The sequence below is a fragment of the Tribolium madens genome, unplaced genomic scaffold, assembly GCF_015345945.1.
Source record: "Tribolium madens isolate multiple individuals breed KSU strain unplaced genomic scaffold, Tmad_KSU_1.1 Scaffold_3;HRSCAF=73;Tcas5.2_LG2, whole genome shotgun sequence".
In the NCBI taxonomy this organism is placed as follows: domain Eukaryota; kingdom Metazoa; phylum Arthropoda; class Insecta; order Coleoptera; family Tenebrionidae; genus Tribolium; species Tribolium madens.
The window spans coordinates 10,097,057-10,121,182 of NW_025401006.1; the positions used below are offsets into that span (position 1 = coordinate 10,097,057).

General features: G+C 30.0%; 2 protein-coding genes across 4 annotated transcripts in view; one reads left to right on the top strand and one right to left on the bottom strand.

Annotated features, from left to right (window-relative positions):
- Positions 1 to 24,126, top strand: part of LOC123007395 (calexcitin-1) — a 44,420-nt gene that overhangs the window by 18,109 nt on the left and 2,185 nt on the right. Inside the window, exons 2-5 of one of the 3 annotated variants that reach the window (XM_044402679.1) lie at positions 17,531 to 17,633; positions 18,862 to 18,934; positions 21,035 to 21,087; positions 21,928 to 22,047. In XM_044402679.1, the coding sequence (XP_044258614.1) occupies positions 17,562 to 17,633; positions 18,862 to 18,934; positions 21,035 to 21,087; positions 21,928 to 22,047 (318 nt within the window). In that variant the 5' untranslated portion in view covers positions 17,531 to 17,561. Of the gene's footprint in view, positions 1 to 17,530; positions 17,634 to 18,401; positions 18,561 to 18,861; positions 18,935 to 21,034; positions 21,088 to 21,927; positions 22,048 to 24,126 lie in introns of those variants that run through there. The other 2 variants (XM_044402680.1, XM_044402681.1) reach the window with 2 other exon arrangements.
- On the bottom strand, positions 13,017 to 14,583 carry LOC123007394 (leucine carboxyl methyltransferase 1). Its single transcript, XM_044402678.1, has 2 exons — positions 14,452 to 14,583; positions 13,017 to 14,348 (listed from the first exon to the last, which is right to left on the bottom strand). The coding sequence occupies exon 2, from the start codon at positions 14,334 to 14,336 to the stop codon at positions 13,401 to 13,403; it is 936 nt and encodes a 311-aa protein (XP_044258613.1). The 5' UTR covers positions 14,337 to 14,348; positions 14,452 to 14,583; the 3' UTR covers positions 13,017 to 13,400.

The window sequence follows — 24,126 nt, forward strand, 5'->3', positions numbered from 1 at the left end:
GTAAATATTTTTTTATAAGGTCGAGTTATCTCTATAACTTCCTGAGGGATAATTTCCGGACATAAGTCCATAGAAACTTTTTTTCTTATTTTGACCACCCCCCGAAATCCTTCAACATTTTGTCTGGGCAGCCTGTCCCAAGTTTTAGGGCCGGCCCAAAAATAAATATTTCGAACTGATTAAAAAAAATGTTTGCTAGTGCAAACGATAGAGGATTATATTAAGTAGTACTTAGATATTGTTCCAAATTTTTAGGGTAAGTCAGTGAGACCCTAAATACCAAATTTGGAAATACAGGGTGCGCCAGAACTCGCACCCCAGAGAAAATTTTCAAGTAAGGTAAGATACCAGGAACACGGAAAAAATGTTTAAAAAATTCTATCTGTCAAAAAATTTTCACATTTATTTTTTGTCATTTGACATTTTTTATGTCTATTTAATTATACTGATGATCTTGTATATGTTTTTTTACAATTATTTAGTAAAGGTACAAAAATTTTGCCAATAAAAGCCACAAATAACATTGAACAGAATTACAATTTATGATACAGCTTCCTTGTTTCCTCTTTTAATAGCCTATAGCAAAAAAACTTGTAAAATTATTTTTCCGACAGAAATAAATAGAGTCAAAGTGCAAAATTTAAACCCTCATAACTTCGAAATTTTTATAGATAAATTTTTTTTAACAATTTTTCCATGTTCCTGGTATCTTACCTTATAATTCATTTTTCTCTGGGGCGCGAGTTCTGGCGCACCCTGTATTTTTTTATTAATTGGAATCTTTTCTACATGATAAAATTTCTAGATTTTTTCTAATAGTAACTGTGAAAATTGAATAATGTAAGAGTTGATAGATTTTGAGTAATTAACATTTTAATATTGAAAATTGGGAATTCTGATAATTTATGACCAAGTTTGAGATGATGTGCTGCCAATGCATTGACACTGAAGGCTTCACAATAGAGCTCGGGTACGTCATAAATGTCATTGCGGACCTTTTTCTCAAGAAATTTTGGCCTAATCACCAATTATCACAAACCCAACCATAAATTATTAGAACTTTCACATTTTCAATATTAAAATATTCATTATTCAAAACCTATGAACTTTTGCATTATTCGATTTTCACAATTATTACTAGAAAAAATCAAGGAATTTTTTATGTAGAAATTATTCCAATTAAGTATAATTTTTTTTCCAAATTTGGTTTTTATGATCTTATTGCCATACGCTAAAAATTTTGAACAATATCAAAGCACTAAATTAGAGTCTATATAATCCTCTATCGTTTGCATTAGCAATTTTTTTTAAGTCAATTATAAATATTTATTTTTGGGCCTACCCTAAAACTTGGGATACGCTGTATATCATTGAAAATCACTAGTGCAAAGTAATTACTTAAAAAGTTTTAAAAGATACCTTTAATTAAGATACGACTGCGATAAATGGAGATAAATGGGATAAGAGATTACATGTTTCAAATAATACACATAATAGACTTAATAGACAGATATAGTAGTTTGTATAGAAGTTGCCGAGAAGGATGAATGCGCAGGTACATAGATTCACATGCTGTTTCATACGCGGGAATTTCAAAATTTTCCAGTGGCGTCATCTATTCAGTTGCTTTTACTGGGACAGTTTATAAAATCTTTAATTGCGATGAAATTTTGATTAACCATTATTCGATTAAAAAAAAGCGAAGTAAAATTTAATTCAAGTAATCCGAATTAAGTTGTCAGTTACTTTACATTGCCAAACATCCAATTAATCGGGAATTAAAATTTGATTGCATGCTTTGTAAGATACTTTTTGTTCAAAATGAAAATGTGAAATTTGTTGAAAAGACTTCGCCAACTTATACAACTGCACTTACTTTTGTTGTATTCAAAAATCACATGTTCAGACACTTTACTTTGCGATAAACTAAAAAATGAAAAAAATAAAAATGTACTTACCCTATGGCATCTTTTTCTACTAAAATTACAAGTATTATTACAATAAATATGAACTCGTCTTCGACAAATTTTGAAATAGAATTTGGGAAATATGACATTTTATCTAAAATATGTACTATTAATTTCTATTTATATTTAAATACGTAATTCTTTTTTTTAATTTGTATCAATGATCTGCCTAAATGCATAAAAGATACAAAATGTGTAATGTTTGCCCAATGGTTTATTCGAAATAAATAAAAAACATGTTGTTGCAAAAGAGTTTTTATAGTATTAACGAATTTTTAAATTATGACGACAATACATTGTTTGTTTTTTAACTAGTCTCTATGTTTTTTTTCTTGTGATATACATTTTTATAGGTTTCTATCTGTTTAATTCGTATTATGTTTCATGTATTTACTCACATTATTATATTGACGTGTGTAGTACTTTTGAGTATCTATATCCATACGTATTACTTTAAAATTTTTAAACCCTAAAATGTTAAATAATTGAAATGCGTATAATTCAGCTAAATTTTTTTGGTGTGCAGTAGGCTTAATGGTTTCAGTTCAAATGTAAGTAAGTGAGAACGCGATTTTTCTATATTCTTTTTTACGCGCCGAGAAAATTTGGTCATGTTGTATATGATTTTAGGAACAAATTAGGAAAATCATGTTTAGACTTCACTTCTGCATAAAACATTTTACGTCAATGTCTCTGCAAAGTTTGAATTTTCTAATTTTAAAATCACAGATCGATAAAAATAGTTTATATTTTTCGGTTAATTTTATGCTACGTACCTAGTTAATATACCTAAATAAATCATCCTACATATTAAAATTTGAAATAAGGATCATATCGTATCAAATTACCCCAGTTCGGCCCTGGGTAATTTTAAATATTTTGTAACAATTCTCTTCTAAAAATAAACTAGGAGTATTTTTTTAAATTTCTCTATATTTTGCTCACATTACATAAGTCAGTATAATAAAATCATTAATAATTTCTAGAGTTGCAATTTCAAGAAAACTTTATAGACAGTAAAATTCTAACGTCGACACACATGACACTAAAACATTAGATATACTCACACTTTGCTCAAAAGACAATAAAGGACATTTCTGCTCAACAGTTATCTAAATAGATAAAACCATTAGTTTAAAACAGTAATTAAGTACCCTTGTAGAATGTTTTACTTGTTTGCTTTTAATTTATTTTTTAAATTGTTATTTATTCACTACGACAATCAACTTAAATTGTATCCTTGACATACTTTATAGTTTAGTCCTATGCTTTGTTGAAGATTATACCTACGAAAGTGATCATTAAGTCTGATTAGTATTTCCAATAATGTTTATTGTATTTACAGAATTAAACCGTATATTGGTTTTATAAGATTTCGGTACTTGAAATACTTTCTTGTATGAACGAAACAACAAAAGTCTGAAATTTTACGACATGGATTTTGTCTCGGTTATTAAATTTTTCATTAAAACGAAGCCAGCAAATGACAGCATTAAATTCTATAATGAACTAATCTAGCATTGTGCAATAAACCTGATCTGATTAGGTGTCAAGGAAGATAGTAAGGATTTAAAGTAATCTCTAAATCAAATTGATTTATCGCCAGGGAAATCCTAGAGTGCAGCGAGAAGCTTAATATGGTTTTTACCGCAGATTGCATGTCTAATTAGCCTTTTAAGCCATCAACCCTTTACAACCATTTAAAAAAATTGAAACAAAGCCTTTAAGTCTTCTCAGTGATATTAATTTCTTTGAAGTTGGAGCAAACCGGAAATTCAAAAGGATAACTGAATGTTTAATGCATCAAAAAGCACTTCCAATTTCACTGCTAGAAGCATTTAAATTTCTTATTGGAATAGTGGAAGCTTTAAATGTATTAGAATTGTTTGTATCAAGTCCAGAAATTCGTTAAAACTAGTGACACCATAAATCGAAAAGAAGTTGCGTGTTGGAAGCAAGCTCACGCAGAAATCGCACGAAAGATGCATCAATTGTGTTATAAGTGCTCTAGAAATAATCTTTTTAAATTCAAATTACATAATTACGGAATTGGGCGTTCGATAAAAAGGGCGCCAGTTAATTAACTTTTCTTTGCGAACAATATTATGCATGTGAATAGATTGTTAAGCTCCGACACTAACACACTGCTCGTGAATTTAATAGCTTCACGTGATTTCATTATGGAATATTATGTTATATGTACTTTTCTACTGTTTGATGGGATTTGAAAAGTACGTTTCTGCAAATTTTGTTAATTGAACATTTGAAAGCTCTTACGATATTTGAATTTTAAATTGTAATGCTGAATTTTAGAAAGTTGGAATCTGCTTTGATTGACTTGGGGAGATAAAAATTATAAGACGAATTATACCCAATTCATGCATAAATTTGCAACTCCACTCGAAGAATTATTCAAACATGTTTAAATAAATATCTGAGATAATAAAATGAATATTTTAACTTTGTACTACCATAGTATGGGGTTATGATTATGACCTAGCTATGAGACATTAAAATCATTTCAAAATTTTATGAAAATTAAGCAATTTAAAAGCATATCGTAATAAAAATGCACTTTATTTTAGTTCTTTGTTTTAATACTAATATTAAAGTCACAAAACTAACAAATTATATGAAAAAATGTAATGTGATCGATGTAAACAAATATTTAATGCTTATTTTTATAAAAAATATTTAAGCATTTCTAAGGTTACTGTTTTATAAACTTGATGAAATGGACTTTTTTGCATGTAAATGAGCAAACATAGATATATTATTTTCGACATACAGCGTAATGGTGGAAAACAGCACCATTTATGTGTTTAAAATTTATTTAATTATATTACTAAATTCGCACAAACACCTAATGTCGCTGTAACTATTCGTTTTAATTGAAATTAAATGTTTAATTTTCTGAAACTAATTAGTGAATCGTAACTGTTAATGCTAGATTATTGGTATTCGTCACTGTCCATAAAATTGTAATTGTAATTTTGAACCCAAACTGAAAACAAAAAAATTGCCTTTGACTTCTAATTGCTTTTAATATGAAACCAAACATCAGGTAATAATTATGATGATTTTAACGGGCTCCATATTTATTAACAATTTTTATTATTGCTCAATTGTTACCATTTCCGCCTTTTTCTTTTGAATAAATTCAATATCGTACAAAAGTAAATTTATTCCAGTCAAAGAAATTGATTCAATCTTAATGTTAGAGATTCAATCTTAACGATGAATTTTACCAAATATTATAGATTTATTCAAATCGATACGGATTTTTTATATTGAGCAGTTCTTCATAGTTTCCATGATTTTCATATTTTCGGATTTTTCCGGTTTTAATTAAAAATCTTGAACCATTTCACATTTCTATGTTAAATGAACTAGAACTCTTTATCTGTTTGCTTTGAAAGAAATATATTACTTTAATTTTTATTTAAATACCAAAATTGGAAGTGAGGAAAAATTCTCGGTGACTTCCACTTTTTTACACTTGACGAACTGGATTTTTTTTAAAAGCTTTTAAGTATTAATTAGCTTTGAATTTAAAACTTTGATGGTTTAAATTTCTTTACGGCTTATCTTTTTTGTAAGGATTTTTACCTTAGGTAGAAAAATGTCAGAAACGTTAACGATCAACATTATAAATTCCCTTCCACATTCTCAGTGAGCTTAAAAATCTCCATATCTCTTCCGTTTTTTGGCGAATATATCTGAAAATGCAGATTTGAGTGGGATTCAGTATCTGAGAACCTGACGATACCTTGAGAATATCATTTCAATCCTGAAATTTAGCTCACTTTCGAATGCATTCAAAAAGGATCAGTCTATAAAATCGTATCATCTGAACAAATTAAAATTAATGACAGATACTTTTTTCAATATAAAGACAATGATAATGATTAAAATAATTATCTTGAAAAACTTTCAGAAAGTGTTGTAAATAACTTCGCACATGTTACAAGTTTAATTTGCACCCAAGTTACTCACTAATGACGTATACGTGCTTCATCTCATTTAGAAACTTGGAAACTGATTACTGTGTGAATATAAAATTTGAATTTTTTGATGAGGGAGAATACTAAATAATTTGTCATGAAATATTATTTAAAATAGTTTTTTTTTCCGTCCTAGTCATATTTTTTTGATGTACGAGTAGGTCTTTAGATCTCATAAACATTTTTTATTGTAGTAAACCAATTTTTTATTAAAAAGTTTACATTTGTATTTATGGGTCTTTTCCTGTTCAGCATGACCTGATTTAATTACCTATAATTATAAGTTTGTAAATAACTTCACTAGAGCGAGAATATTTAACATCAGTTTTATGACATTCATTTATAAACTCATAATACGGAGATTAATAACAAAATACCTACAAAGAAACAAAAATGTTCTCACTGATGTAAGTTTTTACATGATTTTGATAAACGACACAGGGTTATTGCTGGTTTTTCCTGCTCAAAAAATTCCTCAACATTTGTCTTAAATGACGGCAGCGTTTTCACCACCACACTAATCCTTTCAAGTCAATAAATAATTTTGCATAAAACATTGCTATTCAGTGCACAAAAATGAAATAAATTGAGAGAAATCACAGTGCAGGTGTGCACAGAACTAGAAATTGGTTTTCCTCGCTGCAAGATCATTTGGATCGACAAGCAAGAGATCAATCATACAACGTGTTCACCCACCCCTAAAAAGAAAAAACCCAGATCTGCCTCTCCCAATTCGTAAAAGCAAAACTCGATCAAACTGTTGCGTTTAAATCTTCTTCCTCTGTTTTCATAAAAAGTTACAAATCGAGCAATTTATTGATACACTACATTGTATTTTTATACGATTCGTCAGCAATAACAAACCGTAATGGCACAATTTTTATGAAGCAATTAGGTGCAATGTCGTAATTGTATACTTTACTTTGTAATCCAGTTTTTAATTTTTTTATTCTCATTTCTGGTTCCGGGTAATAACGCTCATCTGTTTTAATCATAATCATTACGCTTCCATTTCTTCCACGTTTCAAGCTGTAAAGTTTGCTTAAACAACTCATAAACTTCTATTTAATCTGATTCTGTTTTCGGCGTGATGAACAAGTTTCAGTTCAGCAGAAATGGAATTAAAAGAAAAAGCCTCGCGGTTATACGATACGTTTTAAAACTATTACCTTTTAAAAGCGGCTACAAAGTTTTCTATTGATTAATCTGAAAGACACGTGTTCTAGATTGAATAAATCAAATTAGACGCAATTTTACAATATGTGAAAGTATATTATTACGTATTTGAGGTTCTATTAATTTGATTTTTTAGACCTTCATTACTTATTAATTTTTAACAATGTTTCACACTATTGATTTATACAAAAATCAAATAATGATTGATTGTATTTATTACTAGCGCAATCCTTTTAAGTAATTTGTTAGATTTGTTGTGGTTAACTGTTTAATGAATTAGTTACCCAAAAAAATTATATATAATTAATCGATTGCCTTGGTAGGAAACCAGGCAATTTTTTCGTTGTTATCAGCATACTTCTCACGTTAGCGAAGCAAATCGTTTTACATTTCTCCGGTGAGAGTTTTACCGGATATTTGTATTCCACCGAAAAGAAAATTTTTGATTGCACATTTCTGAATTTCGTTCCGTCATTTCCACTTAATATACTCAAAATAATTTCTATAAGTGGAACAACGGAAAATTGTTGTTGCGTTCTTTCAAACATTGCAAGACGAAGGAATTTTTAATTACAATGTGGAATTTTAAACATGTACATGTTTTTAATTTAAATTGTGCGAATCAATAAATAACATTTTCATTAGGTGAGCTTTCAACTCATTAATAACTCTCTCAAGTGCAGTTCTATCTCATTAAAATATTATTCTATTCAACTTCTCAGATGATGGCACTTTGTTTCGATAAAACTCAACGTATTAAATTTTAAGATGATGTGTCACGCAATGTTGGTAAATTGCTATCTCCTTGATATATTATTTAACATATATAATCAATAAACACTTTCATTGCAACACATTTCTTTTTTATTAAGTTGTTGTCGGATATTAAAATAACAAATATGAATAACTCGCAAAATAGCAATGTTTGATAAAATAATTTAGTACTTTGCTTTCTCCCAATTTAACCTCTTTTGTGGTAGGTACTCGATAATGCAATTATGTAAAACTAATTAGACTAATTCTCAACAGGGTAGTGCTGAAATCACAGCTGCATTAATATATTCCTAAATTAACAAACCTGCATAAACTATGATCATACAAGTTGGATTGGTAACTTGACTTTATTTAATTTTTATTACAAAAAGTAACAAACTTATACTAATTAAATTCACTTACTGTGTCTTATACTCACATCACAGTATTATTGTAAATATTAACTTTAATAAAATATGCATGGTGCTGAATTGGCTAGGGATTAAAAACTAGAAATGTAAATTTTTTATCGAGCTTTCCATACCCATGTCAGGCTTTTTGCGTATTCTTGTAAAGAGTGTAGAAATTAGCTTAAAAATGCTGTTGTTCTGTTTTGTTGGAAGTTCAGACAAAAACAAAATTACATCTCTAAACTCACTGTTTAAAGTGTATTCTGATAAATAGGGTAAACCAGGGTGATATGGTGAACAAAAAAATTGAGCCCTGTAGAACACAAGAAACTGGTTTACCCTACACTTTGTAGGTATGTACTTTTTTACAACTGAGGTGCTTGATGAATGAACACGATGTTGTGTTAGTTGTTATTATAACGAATTAAAAAAGGAAACTGAGCTACCTATTGGGTTGAAATCTAATAAAGCATTTAGACTAAAATGTTGTCGTTTTTAGTGGATTTCTTAAAAGTAACAGTTTTGTTGTAAAATTTATTAAAAAAGTTAAATGCATTGTTTTTGTCTACATTATTTCTTATTTTTTCCTTTCGTTTGTAGTGTTTTTATTTGTTTTTGTTTTATTTACATTATATTTTTTTTCTATAGCAGATGTTAAACTATTTCTTTATAAACTCTTTTGAGTATAGATAAAGTAGTACTTTAACCGCAAGGGTAGATAAAGTAGCACTTTACCACCAAGGGTAGATAAAATGATTTAACTTATTTTATTCATTTAAATTTACAAATTTTATCATCCACGAGGTGGAATAAAGTGTCAGATTTACACTCAAACGAGTTGAATGCAACATTTAATTCTTCGAATTAGACTCAACAAGGTTTAAAATTGCTTTAAATCTGTTTTAAAAATAATCTAACGTTTTGTATTGAGAAATGCCAAACATTGTATTTTTTTGAAATCTTATGAAATCTTATTTTTTCTCTTAAACTTTAAGTCCTGCTACAGAAAAAAATGTTGTATTATACACGACAATAATCGAATTTCTTTATGGTCTTGTATAATAAATAGCTATAATGCTTTTAGTTTCTGATAAAAGGTAATATAACAAAAATACGAGTAATTACCACACGATCAAGCTTTAAACACCACAAATTCTCAACTTCTTTAATCAGCTTCAACAAGCATATACATAATTATAGCTTGAAGAACTTGTAACTAAGTCTTAGTTAATTATAGATAAAATTTACATACATCAAAGTACAAGCAAATGGGGTAAAAAGAGCTGGACTCGTTTCATGTAAAGTCTTTGTCTAGTGGATCTTAAAAACGCCTGACAGCATTCTATAAAAACTAATTACTATAGTATTTTAATTAACGTTGTTTACTAGAACTTTCAATCATTTTTGTCCCGCTTTACCTTTATTAAAGTAACAGTAACACTTTGCTAATTATAGTAGTCACTAACATTATTAAACTTGTCAAAATACTTGAGCTAGGGATCTTAGGTAAACACCCTGTCTGCATTAAGGTGATGATGTCGTAGGTGTTTTTACACCCGACAATCAACATAATGGGAATGTTTCGAATTTTGAGTTTGTTAGGCACAGATAACAAGTGTTTGAAAGGACTCGCATCTTTAGTTACTCCAATCTTGGTGTATTGTCGACTGAGTAAAGATATTGCGGAAATGCCTCTTCTTTAAGGCGTCATCCCTAGAGTATAAACCCATCTCATAGCAATCTATACAGATATATTCGTTTAGCTTTTTCCGGGGACTTTTCCTCTTGCAAAGTAAATTCGATATAATCTTCCCTATGGGAATGCGGTTAATGTATGATATAACCCCATATTTTAATTTTCCTCGTTTCATTGAAAAGACTTGCGAATAAGGCCTGTTCGAAGTTCATCTACATATTTTAAATTTTTCAACGGTTTATTCAATGACCTAGTGCACGCTTTGGATGAGAAAGCTCTCGTGAAATATTAAATTTTCTCGAAAAGAATCACTAAAAATTTAATAACTTCTAAAAAAAAAAACATAGTATCGATCAATTAAAAGTTGGTATACCTGTAATTAAATTAAGGACGTTTCAAACTCATTAAAAAACTGAAAGGAATGAAAAATCAAGCGTTAATTAATTTTCCAAGCAAAGTCGCTGAACTTTTTTGCTATGACAAATATATCCATTCTCGTGATTAAATCTAAGTCAATAAATTTCAGTTACACACTTGAATTATTCTTTAGCACGAAAACAATAAATTTATTGGTTTCCGTCGAGTATGTGGGTATTTATGAAAATTTAATCATTAATTTGTGTCAATGTTTTTTCTTCATTACCATAAGAGAATATCGGAAATATTTATCTTGATTGCAGCGTGATATTTTGGCCACAGGTAGAGTAAATCACACAATGAACATCAATTTTCTTTATACGTTTTGCGTCTAAATGTGAACATTTTCCCCCAAAGTTCACCCTGACATTTTTATTTAGATTTGTTCCATTTTAGCGATGTGTAAATCCTTTTTTTCATTCCATCGAGCAGTTCAAAAGGAGATTCGTTTTTAATACATCCATCGCCCTCATATTAAAAACGGTGTAATTCAAAATCGATCCAACCAATGCATATTCATCACAACCGTCAACTTTGTGTAAATCATTTTAATTGGCCGAATCGCAATCACAAGTCTTTTGATGTTAGGTTTTTGCCAACGAAATGCGAGGTATAATTTATGCAAAAAGAGCTAAATTTAGAATAAACAAGAATGTTGGATTTATTAAAGTAAAACTTGTGAGTGCAAAAATTATCATTGTATCAAGTCTACTAACCGCACAACTGTTCCCAAACGAGTTCCCAAAGGTCTGACACAGCTTCAGATTTTATTAAAAAAAAAACATATTGCCTTAATACTAATACAGAGACTGTCTAGATAAAATTGTGGAACTAGACGCTACGAGTGTGTTATCCCAAACACAGCTAAAGATAAACAAAATTAGTGTTCTACTCGTATATTGCTACTATTCTCATTGTTAGCTACAACGTTTTTTTTTTCTTTTGAGTTCAAATTATTTTAAATTTAAACAGTTTCTTGTTTTATAGGGCAAAACGCATTAAATTTGCATTCTATCAATAATTCAATACCATTTTACATTCAGTACTAAATTACCCCAAAAATTAATTAGTTGTTAAAGTTGTTTACAAATAATCCAAATGAAAGTTTTATTCTTAAAACTTTTGCCCGAGTGTTGAGTTCAGCGGATATTCAAGTCGGCAATATAAAATGTTTAAAGCGTTAGATGGATTCCTCCGCCTCATTAATTATTATTGAGGTAAAACGTGTCAACTTTGCTTATTTATTATTTGTGCAATAATGGTTACGAATGTAATGTGGCTCAAGCAAGTACTTTTGTCTCATCATGAAAGAGGAAATTTTCATAGACTATTGGGTGTTTGCATTTAAATATAAAAAAAATATTATTTTGTAGTTTACAAAAAACGGAAACTACATTTTTACCAATTAAAAGAAAGATATTTCTATTCCTACAAAGTTTATTTTACTTTTTGATAAATTTCGTATTCTTGATTTAATGATCTGTCTAAAATGCGTCTTGAAAATGATTTCTGTTTGAGAGGCACGTTCAGTAGCAGAAAAAATATTGTTTGTTTCTAAAATCACCTACTTATCAAGTGAAATAATTTTATCTGCACATTAGATTTTTTTCTTGTGAAAAACCATCAAATAATACTATTCTAATAATAGTAGTTGTGATGTTCTGTTCAAAATAATACGATTACAGGCACCTGTTGAGATAAGATTAAAAATGTAGGTTCTTGTTCCATTTATACATACGATTTTTTATTTCGTAGACTGTCAATAGCCTAGACTTCATCTCATCAGATTTAAAAAAAAAAACGCTTTTAGTTTAGAATGTGTGCCCGGATAGGTGAAATAACTCTTGTATAAAAACTTTCGATGTAAATTTTCATTTTTTTGGGTTCAGTGCTACTTGGTTTAATTAATTAATTTCTAACATAATTTTAGTTTTGAAATATCAAGTATGCCTTAGAAATTTTCAAAAAAACTATTTTTCTGTAGAATAAAAGTGCCTGTTGTGTGCAAATGCGATAAAGTGTTATTAAGAAAAGTTGTTTAGGATCAACATTTAGGCCCCTATACCAAATTGCAAAATCATCGGCTTTCTATGATTTTTATATTTTTTTACAGTATACTTAATTGCTTTCTATTAACAAATACGTCAAAAAGTTATTTAGTGCTAATAATCTAAATATAAATTTATTTTATTCGTAATAAAAGAACTGTTGAAATAAAAATCTATGATTTGTGAAATAATAAACAAAAAAATTAGAAATCAAAGTTGGCAAAACAACTTTTTTTAACAACTCTTTGTCGTATTTGCCACCTACAAAAAAATAGGTTTTTTGAAAAATGTTTCATACTTAATTTTTCAAAAATTATGCTAGAAATTAATCTTTAACCAAGTAGAGCTGAATGCCAAAAAATAAAAAGTTAAATCGAAAATTTTTATCTTTCATCTATCCGGGGACACCCTGTATTTAAAAAGTTATACATACAGGTGCCCGTTTTTAGAGCTCCACCATCTCAGTTATTATAAGTCGGTTAAACTAGCGCAAAGTTGCGCATTTTAAAAATATAACAAGGGGGTTTCATTATTATTAAAACAAATCGAATTTGAACAAATAAATTTAATAAATTATTACAAGAGATTAATACTAAAATGTATCACATCTTGAATAAAAAGCAATTTTCAAACATGGTTACAATGAGATACACGTCACATTACATGATAAAATACTACTGCTGAGTTTCCATACAGGCGAGCCACCACGGGACAAATATACACTTTTATTACACCTATGATAACAAAAATACACTTCAGCCATCAAACATGTTTATTTGTTAATAAAAAAATTTAGATTTAACTGATTGACACTTTTTTGCTCATTTGTGTGAAAACTAGCCTTAAGGTAAAGCTATACTTTTCCAAAAATATCACAGAGCTTCTTAAATAAAAAAATTAAGTATTCATTCAAAAAGGAAAATCAATTATTAATCTCCATTACAATTAACATCGGCAAACTCTGTCCCTAACCACCCCACACAAATGCAGTAATGTTGAAACAGCTGAATCAGCAATTCCTGTTCATCTAGAAACTCAATTTTCTCGATTCGCTGTCGTTCAGACGCAGGCAAGTCATAGTAGATTTGTACCATGTCCCAGGCCTTAGCCCCCTGCCAGTTATTATCCAAAAAGCGGCCTTTTTGCGTTTCCAGACTTTTACAAAATGAAATTCCGGCCAAATTGCAGCCTCGCGCCCTCAAATTCCCCAACATCACGTCCCCGAACGTATCATTCATGTTACACATCTCGTAGTTTACAAACAAGGCCGACTTGAATTTACTCGCGATCCACGCCAATAACCTATTCACACAATCATTCTCCATGTACACTAACACACATTCGGCGATAAACAGCGTGGGGGTAGCAAAACAGACTTCAGCTTGCTGCAGTTTAGACTCCACCTGTGATATGTTCCTCAGATCAGCCCCCATGCAGTGGTAGTTCCCTGCATGTAAATCGGTGGCGCTCAGCTTGACCTCGCCGTCTTGCTCGTGGATGCGCTCCAGGAGATGCTTGTTCCGTTTTATTGCGTAGCATTTGCGTGCAGTGACTGTGGGAAAGTCAATTTCAATATAATTGGCTATGTAGACTCCCTGGTCCTTCAGTTTCCAATACAAGGTGTCAAAACCGGCACCCAAGTTCACGATTTGTGACGAAGCCCCCGCTTTCTTCAAAAACAACTTGATAAAGCGCTCGACGCCCTTGACTCGGGCATAGTAGCCTCGATTGATTTCGGGGGCGCGTTTCTCGATTTGACGGACGAAAAATGGGATGTAGCTGTCTTGCCAATAGCCGAGTTCCACTGCGCCCCTCTTGCATTCGCTGGCGTCGTCGTTTGTGGCCATAACCGGATCGTCGTTCATTTTGACGGCTTTCTGAAAGGAAAAAGTAAGGTTAGGGGTAGCTGTCACAAGGTTGGGCTGTCAGAATTGACGACCAGATGGAATTTCTTTTTATCTTTTTTTGTTTGAAACTTACTTTGGTAATGAAGTACAATTTGCGTTGGTTTTGATGTCTTAACGGTCACAGTCACTGATAACTTGCTTGGTAAAGGTGCACCATCTGATCTATTTTAGGCATTTAGGCAACCAACCACGCACGCGCGTGTTCGGTCTTCGATCGGCTGCCCGCGCGTTTTCAACAATTCTTTTTAATCATTTTTGCGCAAAATTTAATAAACTCCGGTTCAAAACACTGAAACGGTATTTAATAAAAAAAATCTAATGATGTGGCTTAAAACGGACTGGTGGTTGAGACAATATTAGCTCAATCCTAATTTCTTTTTTCGAGGAAACATTCACAAAAGAATTATTTACTTTTCCGTGAATTTCATTTATTTTATTTTTTGTACCAATTTAAAAAATAAAGTACTTTCGGTGTCTCAATCTCACAGACTTACTAATAATCTAATACCTTCGGGACTCGACAAAATAGACGTTTTCCGAGATTGTAAAAATAATAATCTTTGACCTAAAAAGGTCGAGCGACTTGGCTTCTATCTACAGAAAACACGAATTAAAAAATAAGCAATTTGGCTTCTAGCCCAAATTATGTAATATGTTTTTGTTGACTAGAAAAGCAGCTTAGTGAAAGAATTAAATTGCCAACTATTGAAGTGGTGAGGTAAATTAGGTCCGATAGAAAATCCATATTTCTAGCAAGAATATTGCCCGTCAGCCAAATTTCCGAGCAAACTGTACTAAATTGCGCCACTTGACAATGCGAAACTTTTTTATATCTGCACTACGTGCCAACACCAAGATAATAAAAGAATTTAAACACTGTCCGAATATTTTTAAAATTCCAACGTTAAAATTTTCTTTTTCTGCTTCACGCAAATGGCACAAAATGCCTTTCAAACATTTCATGGAACTAAAGCCGTTTACGAATTAATTCAATTAAGATTCACTGGCTGCTAGTATCATAAAATTTTCACTTAACTTGATTAGCTGAAAATTAAGTGGCAATCGACTCTGGATACCGGATGTGTTCTCTAACGACTTTTCGGAACATAGTTTGCGGTTGGACAAGCTTTTGCATGCTCACTGCACCCAATTTGTGCCCGAATTCAGATATCTGAAATAAATAATTCATTTTTCAATCTGACTAGAAATAGCTGCCAAATCTCGTCAAATCCAATTCGGCTTAACGCCGCAGCATACATCAATTAAAATTCTTTGAGTAAAACGTTCCAAACTCAATTAAACTTGAATGCAGAGAACGATGAGTAAGCGAAGGCTATTAAGGTAGCGTTTTCTTGCGGAAACGCTATTCTAGATTACGTTACGGTATCTTCCCCTTTAGAAATTCTGTGGACAAGTTTGCCCACACTGTAAATATTTATTAGATCCCTAAGACCTTTAAAGTTGCGTCTTAATGTATCGCCTCAACCAAAGAGGATTATTAATTAAAATTTTACACAAGAATTATTTTCCGTTTTTCTTCTTAGTTAAAACGTGAGGTTTCAGTACAAAAGAAATGGTTCTTATATTAAGGAAATATTTTTGTTATTGTTAGGATAACGATCTCTGAAAGCACTGAATTATTAATGAACTATAATTCCTAAATCGATAAAATTTCTTTGATGAAACTCAGAAGTTTTTTAAGTCAACAAATTACTTTTAAAACTCACTGCAATCTTGTTAGAAGCATACACAACGAATTGAAATTCATATCAAGTCGTAAAAGTGCAAATGTACATTTGGTTGAATCATAAAACCAATTTGCCAACAGGTCAAATAGGTGTTGTTATTACGGCCAATTTTCATTTCATTTCCTTTTTCATTTTGTTTTTTTTTAATACACTTTCTTGAATCCTGACAGATGAATGTATTGTATGGTTTTTCAATTCAAAGTATGCCTTTAAAATGTATCACATTTTAAAATGATAAGCCTACCAACGTGTGACAGTATAGCATTTTTTTGAAAGTTTATTGGAAAGCTGCAAGGTAAAGCTTTAGACGTATTCAGTTCAAGACGTTCAAAAGCCATTCACAAGGATCACGAAATTTTATTTAAAAAATGTAAAGTGGATGTAAAATATACATACTTGGGTTGAAAATTTTTTAGAAAGTGACAATGTTCTTGCCAAAGTCAGTTTGCAAGATATATTAAAACGTTGGTTTCTAACTGGATGAAATATGTTCAATTTAAAAAATGTTTCCATTTGATGTAAAAATGATGGATTATGTTTAATTTGCATGAAAGTTGTTAAAGCTCACGCTGAAATATGACTGAAAATTTATAGGATTTATCAGACAGGTCTATTAGGGGGTACCTAAAAAACAAATGATTTAGTGATTGTAGAGCCGATAGTGAAAATTTAATGCCAGGAAAGCTCCCTTTTGCTGTCTAATAGGTTTCTTATCGAACTGAAGAAATCGATGTTAGACCCTTGTGCGGAATTACTTCGACAACCTTTTGTGTATTAGATGAAAGCGAAAAAGAAAATTTACTTAAATGTTTGGACTCTAATTGATTAAAATAAAACTATCTGTTGAAGGAAAATAAAATTTGTAAAATTTGGTCTGGGGTTCAAGTTAAATTTCGAGTTCGTTTCGCAAACAAAGAAAGATAAGTATCGCAAAAGAGGATTCATTCTCGGAAATGCTGTGTTAAGTTTAATAGTGGGTTTAACACCTAGAAAAACGCTCGAATGTGAGGAATAGGGGATACTTAAACAAAATTTATTTTACGGTTTTATCGATGAAAAAGGTTTACAGGTATTGTTTGAAAAGGACAATGTGCGTACTTGGACAAACATTTCTTATGTCAATATTATTTCAGTTTATGATATATATAATATATACAGTTTCTGATGTTTATATTAAACTTTTTGTTATAAAATTTACGCTCATGGCTCCGTTATTGAAAATTTAAATTTATTTATTTGAGATCGCACAAAAGGATAAAAAAATCGAATAACGAGCACTAGGGGAAATTGTAAGATCTTTACTTATCGTTCTTTCAGCACATTTGTCCACTAAAAGCAAAGTTAAAATAAATGTAGCTATGTGTTGATTGTATTTATTATATTTATGCAATTTGTGTATTTTAGGTCACTATTTGGAGACTTGTTCCATATTGGAATGGATACTTTTAATTATGGAAAAACAATATTACGTGAAATGATGTCCCGCGTTATGCCCCGTGTTTTCGGGGTACGTACAAATAGGTATACTCGCCAACGCAAAGTATATTATAAATATTTTAGTTCTAATTTGTAGTGGAATTTTATAGAAGTATGTTTTAGCTTATGCTTACGGCTTGTATAGATATAGAGGGTAGCAATGTTTAGACGACTTGGCCAGAAATGCTGACTTTTGTTAAGCTTTTTCCAGTTTTTATTTGGTTCAAAAATATACTTGATTTGTATTAATTACTTGTTTATTCTATTATAAAAATTAATCTTTAATTGTTCGAAGTATCAAAATGCAGTAAAAATTATAAAGTTATTAACTTTAATTAAAGAAATAAAATCAACAATCGAAAATTTTTTATTACTGTAGATATCTTCAGATAGGTAAATAAATTGGTAAATTATAATTTGATGAGTAAAGTTGAAAAAAATCTAAAATAGTTTCAGTTTTCTTTCTTTCATTTTCATGATAATGATTTTTGAAAATTGAAAACTTATACTTTGTAATCTTGATGCACTTTATGCTAATAATATTTACACTTTCTTGGTGAAGGTAAAAACAAATACAAAAATGTAAATTTTTCCAGTATCAAGTGTAATTACAACAATTAAATTTTTTGTTTGCATTACAATTGTTAAATAACATGTCTACTTGCGTATATCAGCTTAATAATGACGTTGTCGACGTCATTACTTGAAATTAGCTACAATAAAACAATATAACAAATTTCAATTTACTTACTTGAATGCAGTGAATAAACACTGTATCAAGCCTAATTTTAACAAAATAAAATCTTTAATTACATCAAATAACTTTATTTAAGTGCGAAGATAAAGCTTATTAGTACAATTAACGTCTAGGTGATAAAATCAAATTGTATTTAAACTGAGAGTCTAAGGAAATTAGAACACTCCGAAACCACCACTTAATATCAGAATTAAATTTTCGGTATGTAAACTTTATATCAGTAATAACTTACTCATAATCGATACCTAGTTTCGTTAAGAATTTGACGATAAGAGAAAAATATATTTCGACAGAGAACGTCTTGTTCAAAATTGCACATAAAAGAATACGACTTCATTTTCTTTTATTTCGCCGCTAGTCCAACATCTTGTAAATATTTTACGAATCCTTATACCATACGTATAGCTGCTTTTGCATTCACAATGCAATTATTATTTTTAGGTCTGCTTGCCCCAAAATCCAATATTGACTTGTTCTAAGTATTTTGATTTTGTTGTTTCAGGCACCACTACAAAACATGCCTATCTCGGATTTTCGCAAGAAAAAACTTCTCTACGTTTTCAACGTATTTTTCGGTATGTATAAGCCTAAAATACCATAAATTGCAACATACAGGTGACACATAATCGTTATTAAAAACAATGTTATGAAAATAACGTCCTCAAACCCAAGTAACAAGTTGAAAAATTAGTTTTTCTCCAGTTAATTTTTCAACCCTGTTATTAAAAACGTAGAGTATGACCACCGCAGAGGATTTTAAAATTCTCTTCCAGATACGAATTAAATTTTACGATGAAAACGTGATGTTAATCAGCATTTGTGACACATTTATTACAATTTATCAGGAAAAATTTGCAAATTAGATGCTTCACGTAATTCAAAGGATCTTGACACGCTACTCCTCGCGCAACGAGAGCAAAATTAATTTTCAGGCTTACAGCAGTTGGCACAACGAAAGCTGATGCTAGAGTAATTTATCTGAAGTTTCTCTTTGTTTAGAAGAGTGAAATTTTATCTAAATAGGTGATGCATTGTTGCAATTATCGGCGAAGAATAGAGAAACTTTGTGGAAAAAATCAGTAAATAAGAAACTGATCACGAATGCTTAAATTTTGTAGTCACCATTAAACCAGATTGTTAGAACGTCGCGTCAAAGCTATAAAATCGTATTATATGCATCGTAAAGTAGAAAAACGTCTCAATAGTTTAAATGAAGAGCAATTATCGTGGTCTTTCCAATTTTCGGTGTATTGATCGCAGCGTTTTGTTCTTTAAAACTTTTTATTTTGTTTGCATGTATTTTACTGCACCGTTCCATCATCATTAATTCATTATTCATCATTTGTGACTTTTAAATGTACAAAGGTAGTCTAATAAATCTGATTTTTATTTAGATTTAAACTTCTGACTAAATGAAACAACACAATTACTGTCATTTTTTCGAGAAATGTATTGCAAATATCTGTCTTTGGAAATCAATCAATAGTATTAAGTGACCAAGCGTTTTTAACTTGAATAGTAAAAAGTGGACTGTAATAAAAAAAATTACTTTTCGTGTGTGGAAAAGTTTAAAATATTATGATTATTATGTGTTTGCAAGTTTTATAACTAAAGTTTATTCTTCACTTATAGTTAAGCTTTTATTATACCTATTATCCGCTTTCTTGTGATGTTTTAGTGACATTCTTGGAGCTTGTTACATAAAAATTGCAATCACAACTCTTCACATTTTTTTTTTTAATTTTCAATATTTTCGTTTAAAAAAAAACGATTACATATTTATATTAAACTAGTATTAATTTAGTTTCATTACGTTTTATAACAATAAATCAACATTTATACAAAAGCCCATTTAATAAACATAGAGGCCACCGTATTGCAACCTTTTGTGCTTAATACAAAAGCTACAACACAAAAAATAATTTATAAAAATGTGTTATACAAGGTGATTCAAAACTGTTGGGCCATCTCTTGGGTAGTGATAAAAACATCCAACTTTAATAAAAATAAAAATAGTCATTTTTACGAGATATAGCTCTTCAAAAGTTAGATTTTGGTTTAAGTTTTTGGCTGTTTAGAACATTTATTCTTTAGTTAGCGGAAACAACAGATCTTGTAACATTAAACAGACACTATAAAAAAAAACACCAGTTTGTGTCTAATGGTGTACAAAACATTTAACAAACTAGTAAATTCAACAATTAAACTTGACAACATAGGAAATAAGAGATAAAATGCCTATATGATAATATAGAAATTGACAGTTTTGTTTTTTTAATCTGCATTTATTTTTTTGTTTAGCTGAAAGCCTTCTATCACCACTAAAGAGTTGGCCCGACACTTTTGAATTACCTTAAATAAAAATAATAAATACATGAAAGTTGCTTCCAATGTTCGTGTAAACCGAAATTGAAAACATGTTATAGAGCAAACACAAAATGAAATAAAACAACTAATTCAAATAATTCAACCCAAGAGAATTTCTAATAGAAGACTACAACTAAACAGACATGTTGGCAACTATTGAACAAGTTGTGTAGTTGCTGTAGTAACTGGAAAGTTAACTGATATTATACTCGTAATATTCTCCTCACTATTAATTATTATTATCATTGTTTCGTCTTCATTTCTGCTTGTAATTGTTAACTGAATTTAAATTATTTAATTTTTTACAGATGTCAACCAGAGTGGAACAATTGACAGAAAAGATTTTGAGTTGGCGATCGAGGTAAGTTTTAAAAATTTATAATAAATAAAAAATTAGTTAGCTCCCGACAGAAGATTATGTTTAAATGTAGGTTTGTGAACATTTATCAGTGTTGTCTCCTCTTCACTTACTAAATTATACGTAAGTAATGGTGGCCATTTAAATCCAAGGGATAATAATAATTAATGATCAAAACCACAAAATGAGAAAAACGTTTGAAATGTGTTCCGTGACAAATGTACTGAGATGAATAATTAATCTCGTCTAGGTTATTTCATTACACTCTAATACTTTTCGGTCATAATCCGATTTTACAACTCCAACCGCAAACTTGGTATTTTTAGTAGAGAAGTAACAAGAATCAACAACACATTCTCGTATACTCTGTCGTAAAATGCAACTCGATTAACATTCAGGGTGTCGTTTCAAAGAACCTCATTGCAACAGTCACGTATTAGAACTTGAACTAGATAAATAGAATATTAGTTTGTGTAGTCTTTGATCGATAACTGAAATGAGTCCCAAGACGATTTCCCTTCCTCACTTATAGTCATTTTTCAAAATCTCGTTGAAAAGATGACCTACATCCAACTGTAATGTTGAATTCGATAAAATGCTGCCTCATTGTTGGAATTTTCAGCAAACTAAAGTTTGTATTTATCTCAATTTGTAGAGTCTATTTTTAACACATGCAGGAACTGAGATTACGTTTTTGCGTTACATTAATTAGCGAAATTAATTAGTAAAATGTGGAGTAAAGAAGCCTCTTAATGTTGTGCTTTGTATAATTATTCCGAATATTCTGTTGGGAGTTTATTGTTTGGAAAGTTTGTGACAAATGAATGTTTTTATTGTTTTTAGAAAATATGTACTCTGCGGGGGTGGTCCTCGGGGACTGAACAGTATAAAAAAACCTACGACAGCTTGATACAAATTTGGGACGGTCTGAGACAAAGAGCTGACTCCAACAAGGATGGACAGGTAATTTTTATCAAAGAAACGAAAGTTCTTATTTATTTCTTTTTAATTTACTAAAAAAACTTGTTTAATATTACACTAAAAATTATTTGAAATACTATCAAAACATAGTTAGTAATTATGCTTTAAAAATTAATAGTCGTATTTGCAATTTCAAACAAATTTAATGAAAATTTAACAATTAATGGTGCAATGTTATCCCGGCGCATCCGCCAATTTTAAAGGTATTTTTAAATCTTTGCAAACAACTTTTAATTGTTAGATATTTAAAAATATAATTAACAACAGTACATACCCTACCCGCCTTACTGGGTTTGAGGGTAAACTTTTTCTTGCGTGACTTATTGGTAATATAACACACTTATTGTGTAAACAACTATTTGTATAACTTCAAAAAAGAATTGTCGCGTGTGAAGTTCTCACATTTAGGTAAAGAAATCTTATTTAAGTTGTAATCAACTTTAACAATAAAACCTAATAAAAAACAATTTTGACTAATAACCACATACTATATTATTTATGACCATTGCGAGTGGAGAATCTAATAAAACTCTTGGTAACTTATTGTTTTCCCTGTTTTTGGGAGTAGTAGACAAACACTTTCTTATTTTTTGCAATTATCACAAATTTATGAAGTTGTTATTACTCTAAATTACTTTTTAAGTCCCATATTTTGAGAATATTTACATATTTAGTCAGATTCCCTTAACCAAATTCAAGAACTCGTATTTGTCCATTTTTTTTTTAATTTCCTCCAACATAACTGCAACGTAAAGCAATTATAAAAATATACTGGTTGTAAATAACGTTTGTCGAAAAGCTCGTTAAATTATGTCAATCACGTTTTCTATTATAAAAAACCCTTTTTGTATTTTCTACTTTTGCCACCAAATTTATGGTTATTTTACATTGCGTCAAAAGCAAATAAAAGAATTTCGTTACTAATTATTGGCAAAAAATATTGATGCATTTCTACTTTGAAACCAAATTAACAATTTATTGTCATTGTTTGAACGTGTTAACTAATTTAAAAATATACATTAAATATTTGCAAATATTTTCAATTTCGTATGAAATATTTTAAAGTGCTGTTTGTGTTTTAGTTAGTTTGAAACGTTGTAAACACGGTTACCACAAATACTGTTATTTGTTTCATGAAAATTTATTATAATTTGTGATATTTAGTGCTGCAATAATTTTATTTAATGACTTCTTTTCATTAATTAATTTTTTACACTTTGATGTTATGCACATTATACACTACTCAAAACAATTAAAGGAACAATTTTTTGGTGATTTTTGGCTGAATCTCATCGAAAAATAGTCGTATCTGGATTTTCAAAGAACCATTCTAAGGCTTTAAGTTTCTAGTTTTGAGATTTTTCGGCAAATTTTTTTTCTGTGCTACCAGTTATCAGGCAAGCGCAGGGAATAGAGCGAGAATAAAAAGGAATTTTTTTTTGTTTCTGGTCCACGAACTTGGGGAATTTTTTTTAGTTAAATCAATGGATGTGCCGGATAGCCTGCTCATTCGGCTTTAATATGCCTTTTTTATATTTTCTTACGTCATTTTGTCGCTGAGATATCTGACTTTTAATGAAAAAGGATCCTTTTGTCTTTGATCATCGATATCTCAGCAACCAATAACCGCACAGAGAATGTAAGAGTAGTTCCCAAAAACTGAAATAAATGTCTTACAAGACCCTTTAATGATTTTTTCAAAAACAATTTTTTTTACTCTAAACTTTGACTTGAAAGAAAGAGAAAAAAGTAACTTTATGAATTGTTTTAGTAGTAGTATTCACAAATATTGATGGGGAGATTAATGTTTTAAGGTGTTTTTACAGCTTAATGTACCCTGCATAGCTCTGTAAACTTTTAAATCGATCCATCACACCGTATTCTCGGACCAATTGTTCAAAGTTTTACAAAAGAATTAAAGGAACAATCGTACATATTGTTTTCGAATATCGTCTAATATTCGTCAAAATGAGAAAAACAATTTTTTTCAGCTTTTTTTTACAATTTTACATTAGTTAAATTTGAAATAAATTCTTAAAAAATATTGAAAAAATATTTTTG

Coding starts and splice junctions, on each gene's coding strand:
- LOC123007394 (XM_044402678.1), bottom strand. CDS start 14,336: ATGAACGACGATCCGGTTATGGCCACAAACGACGACGCCAGCGAATGC.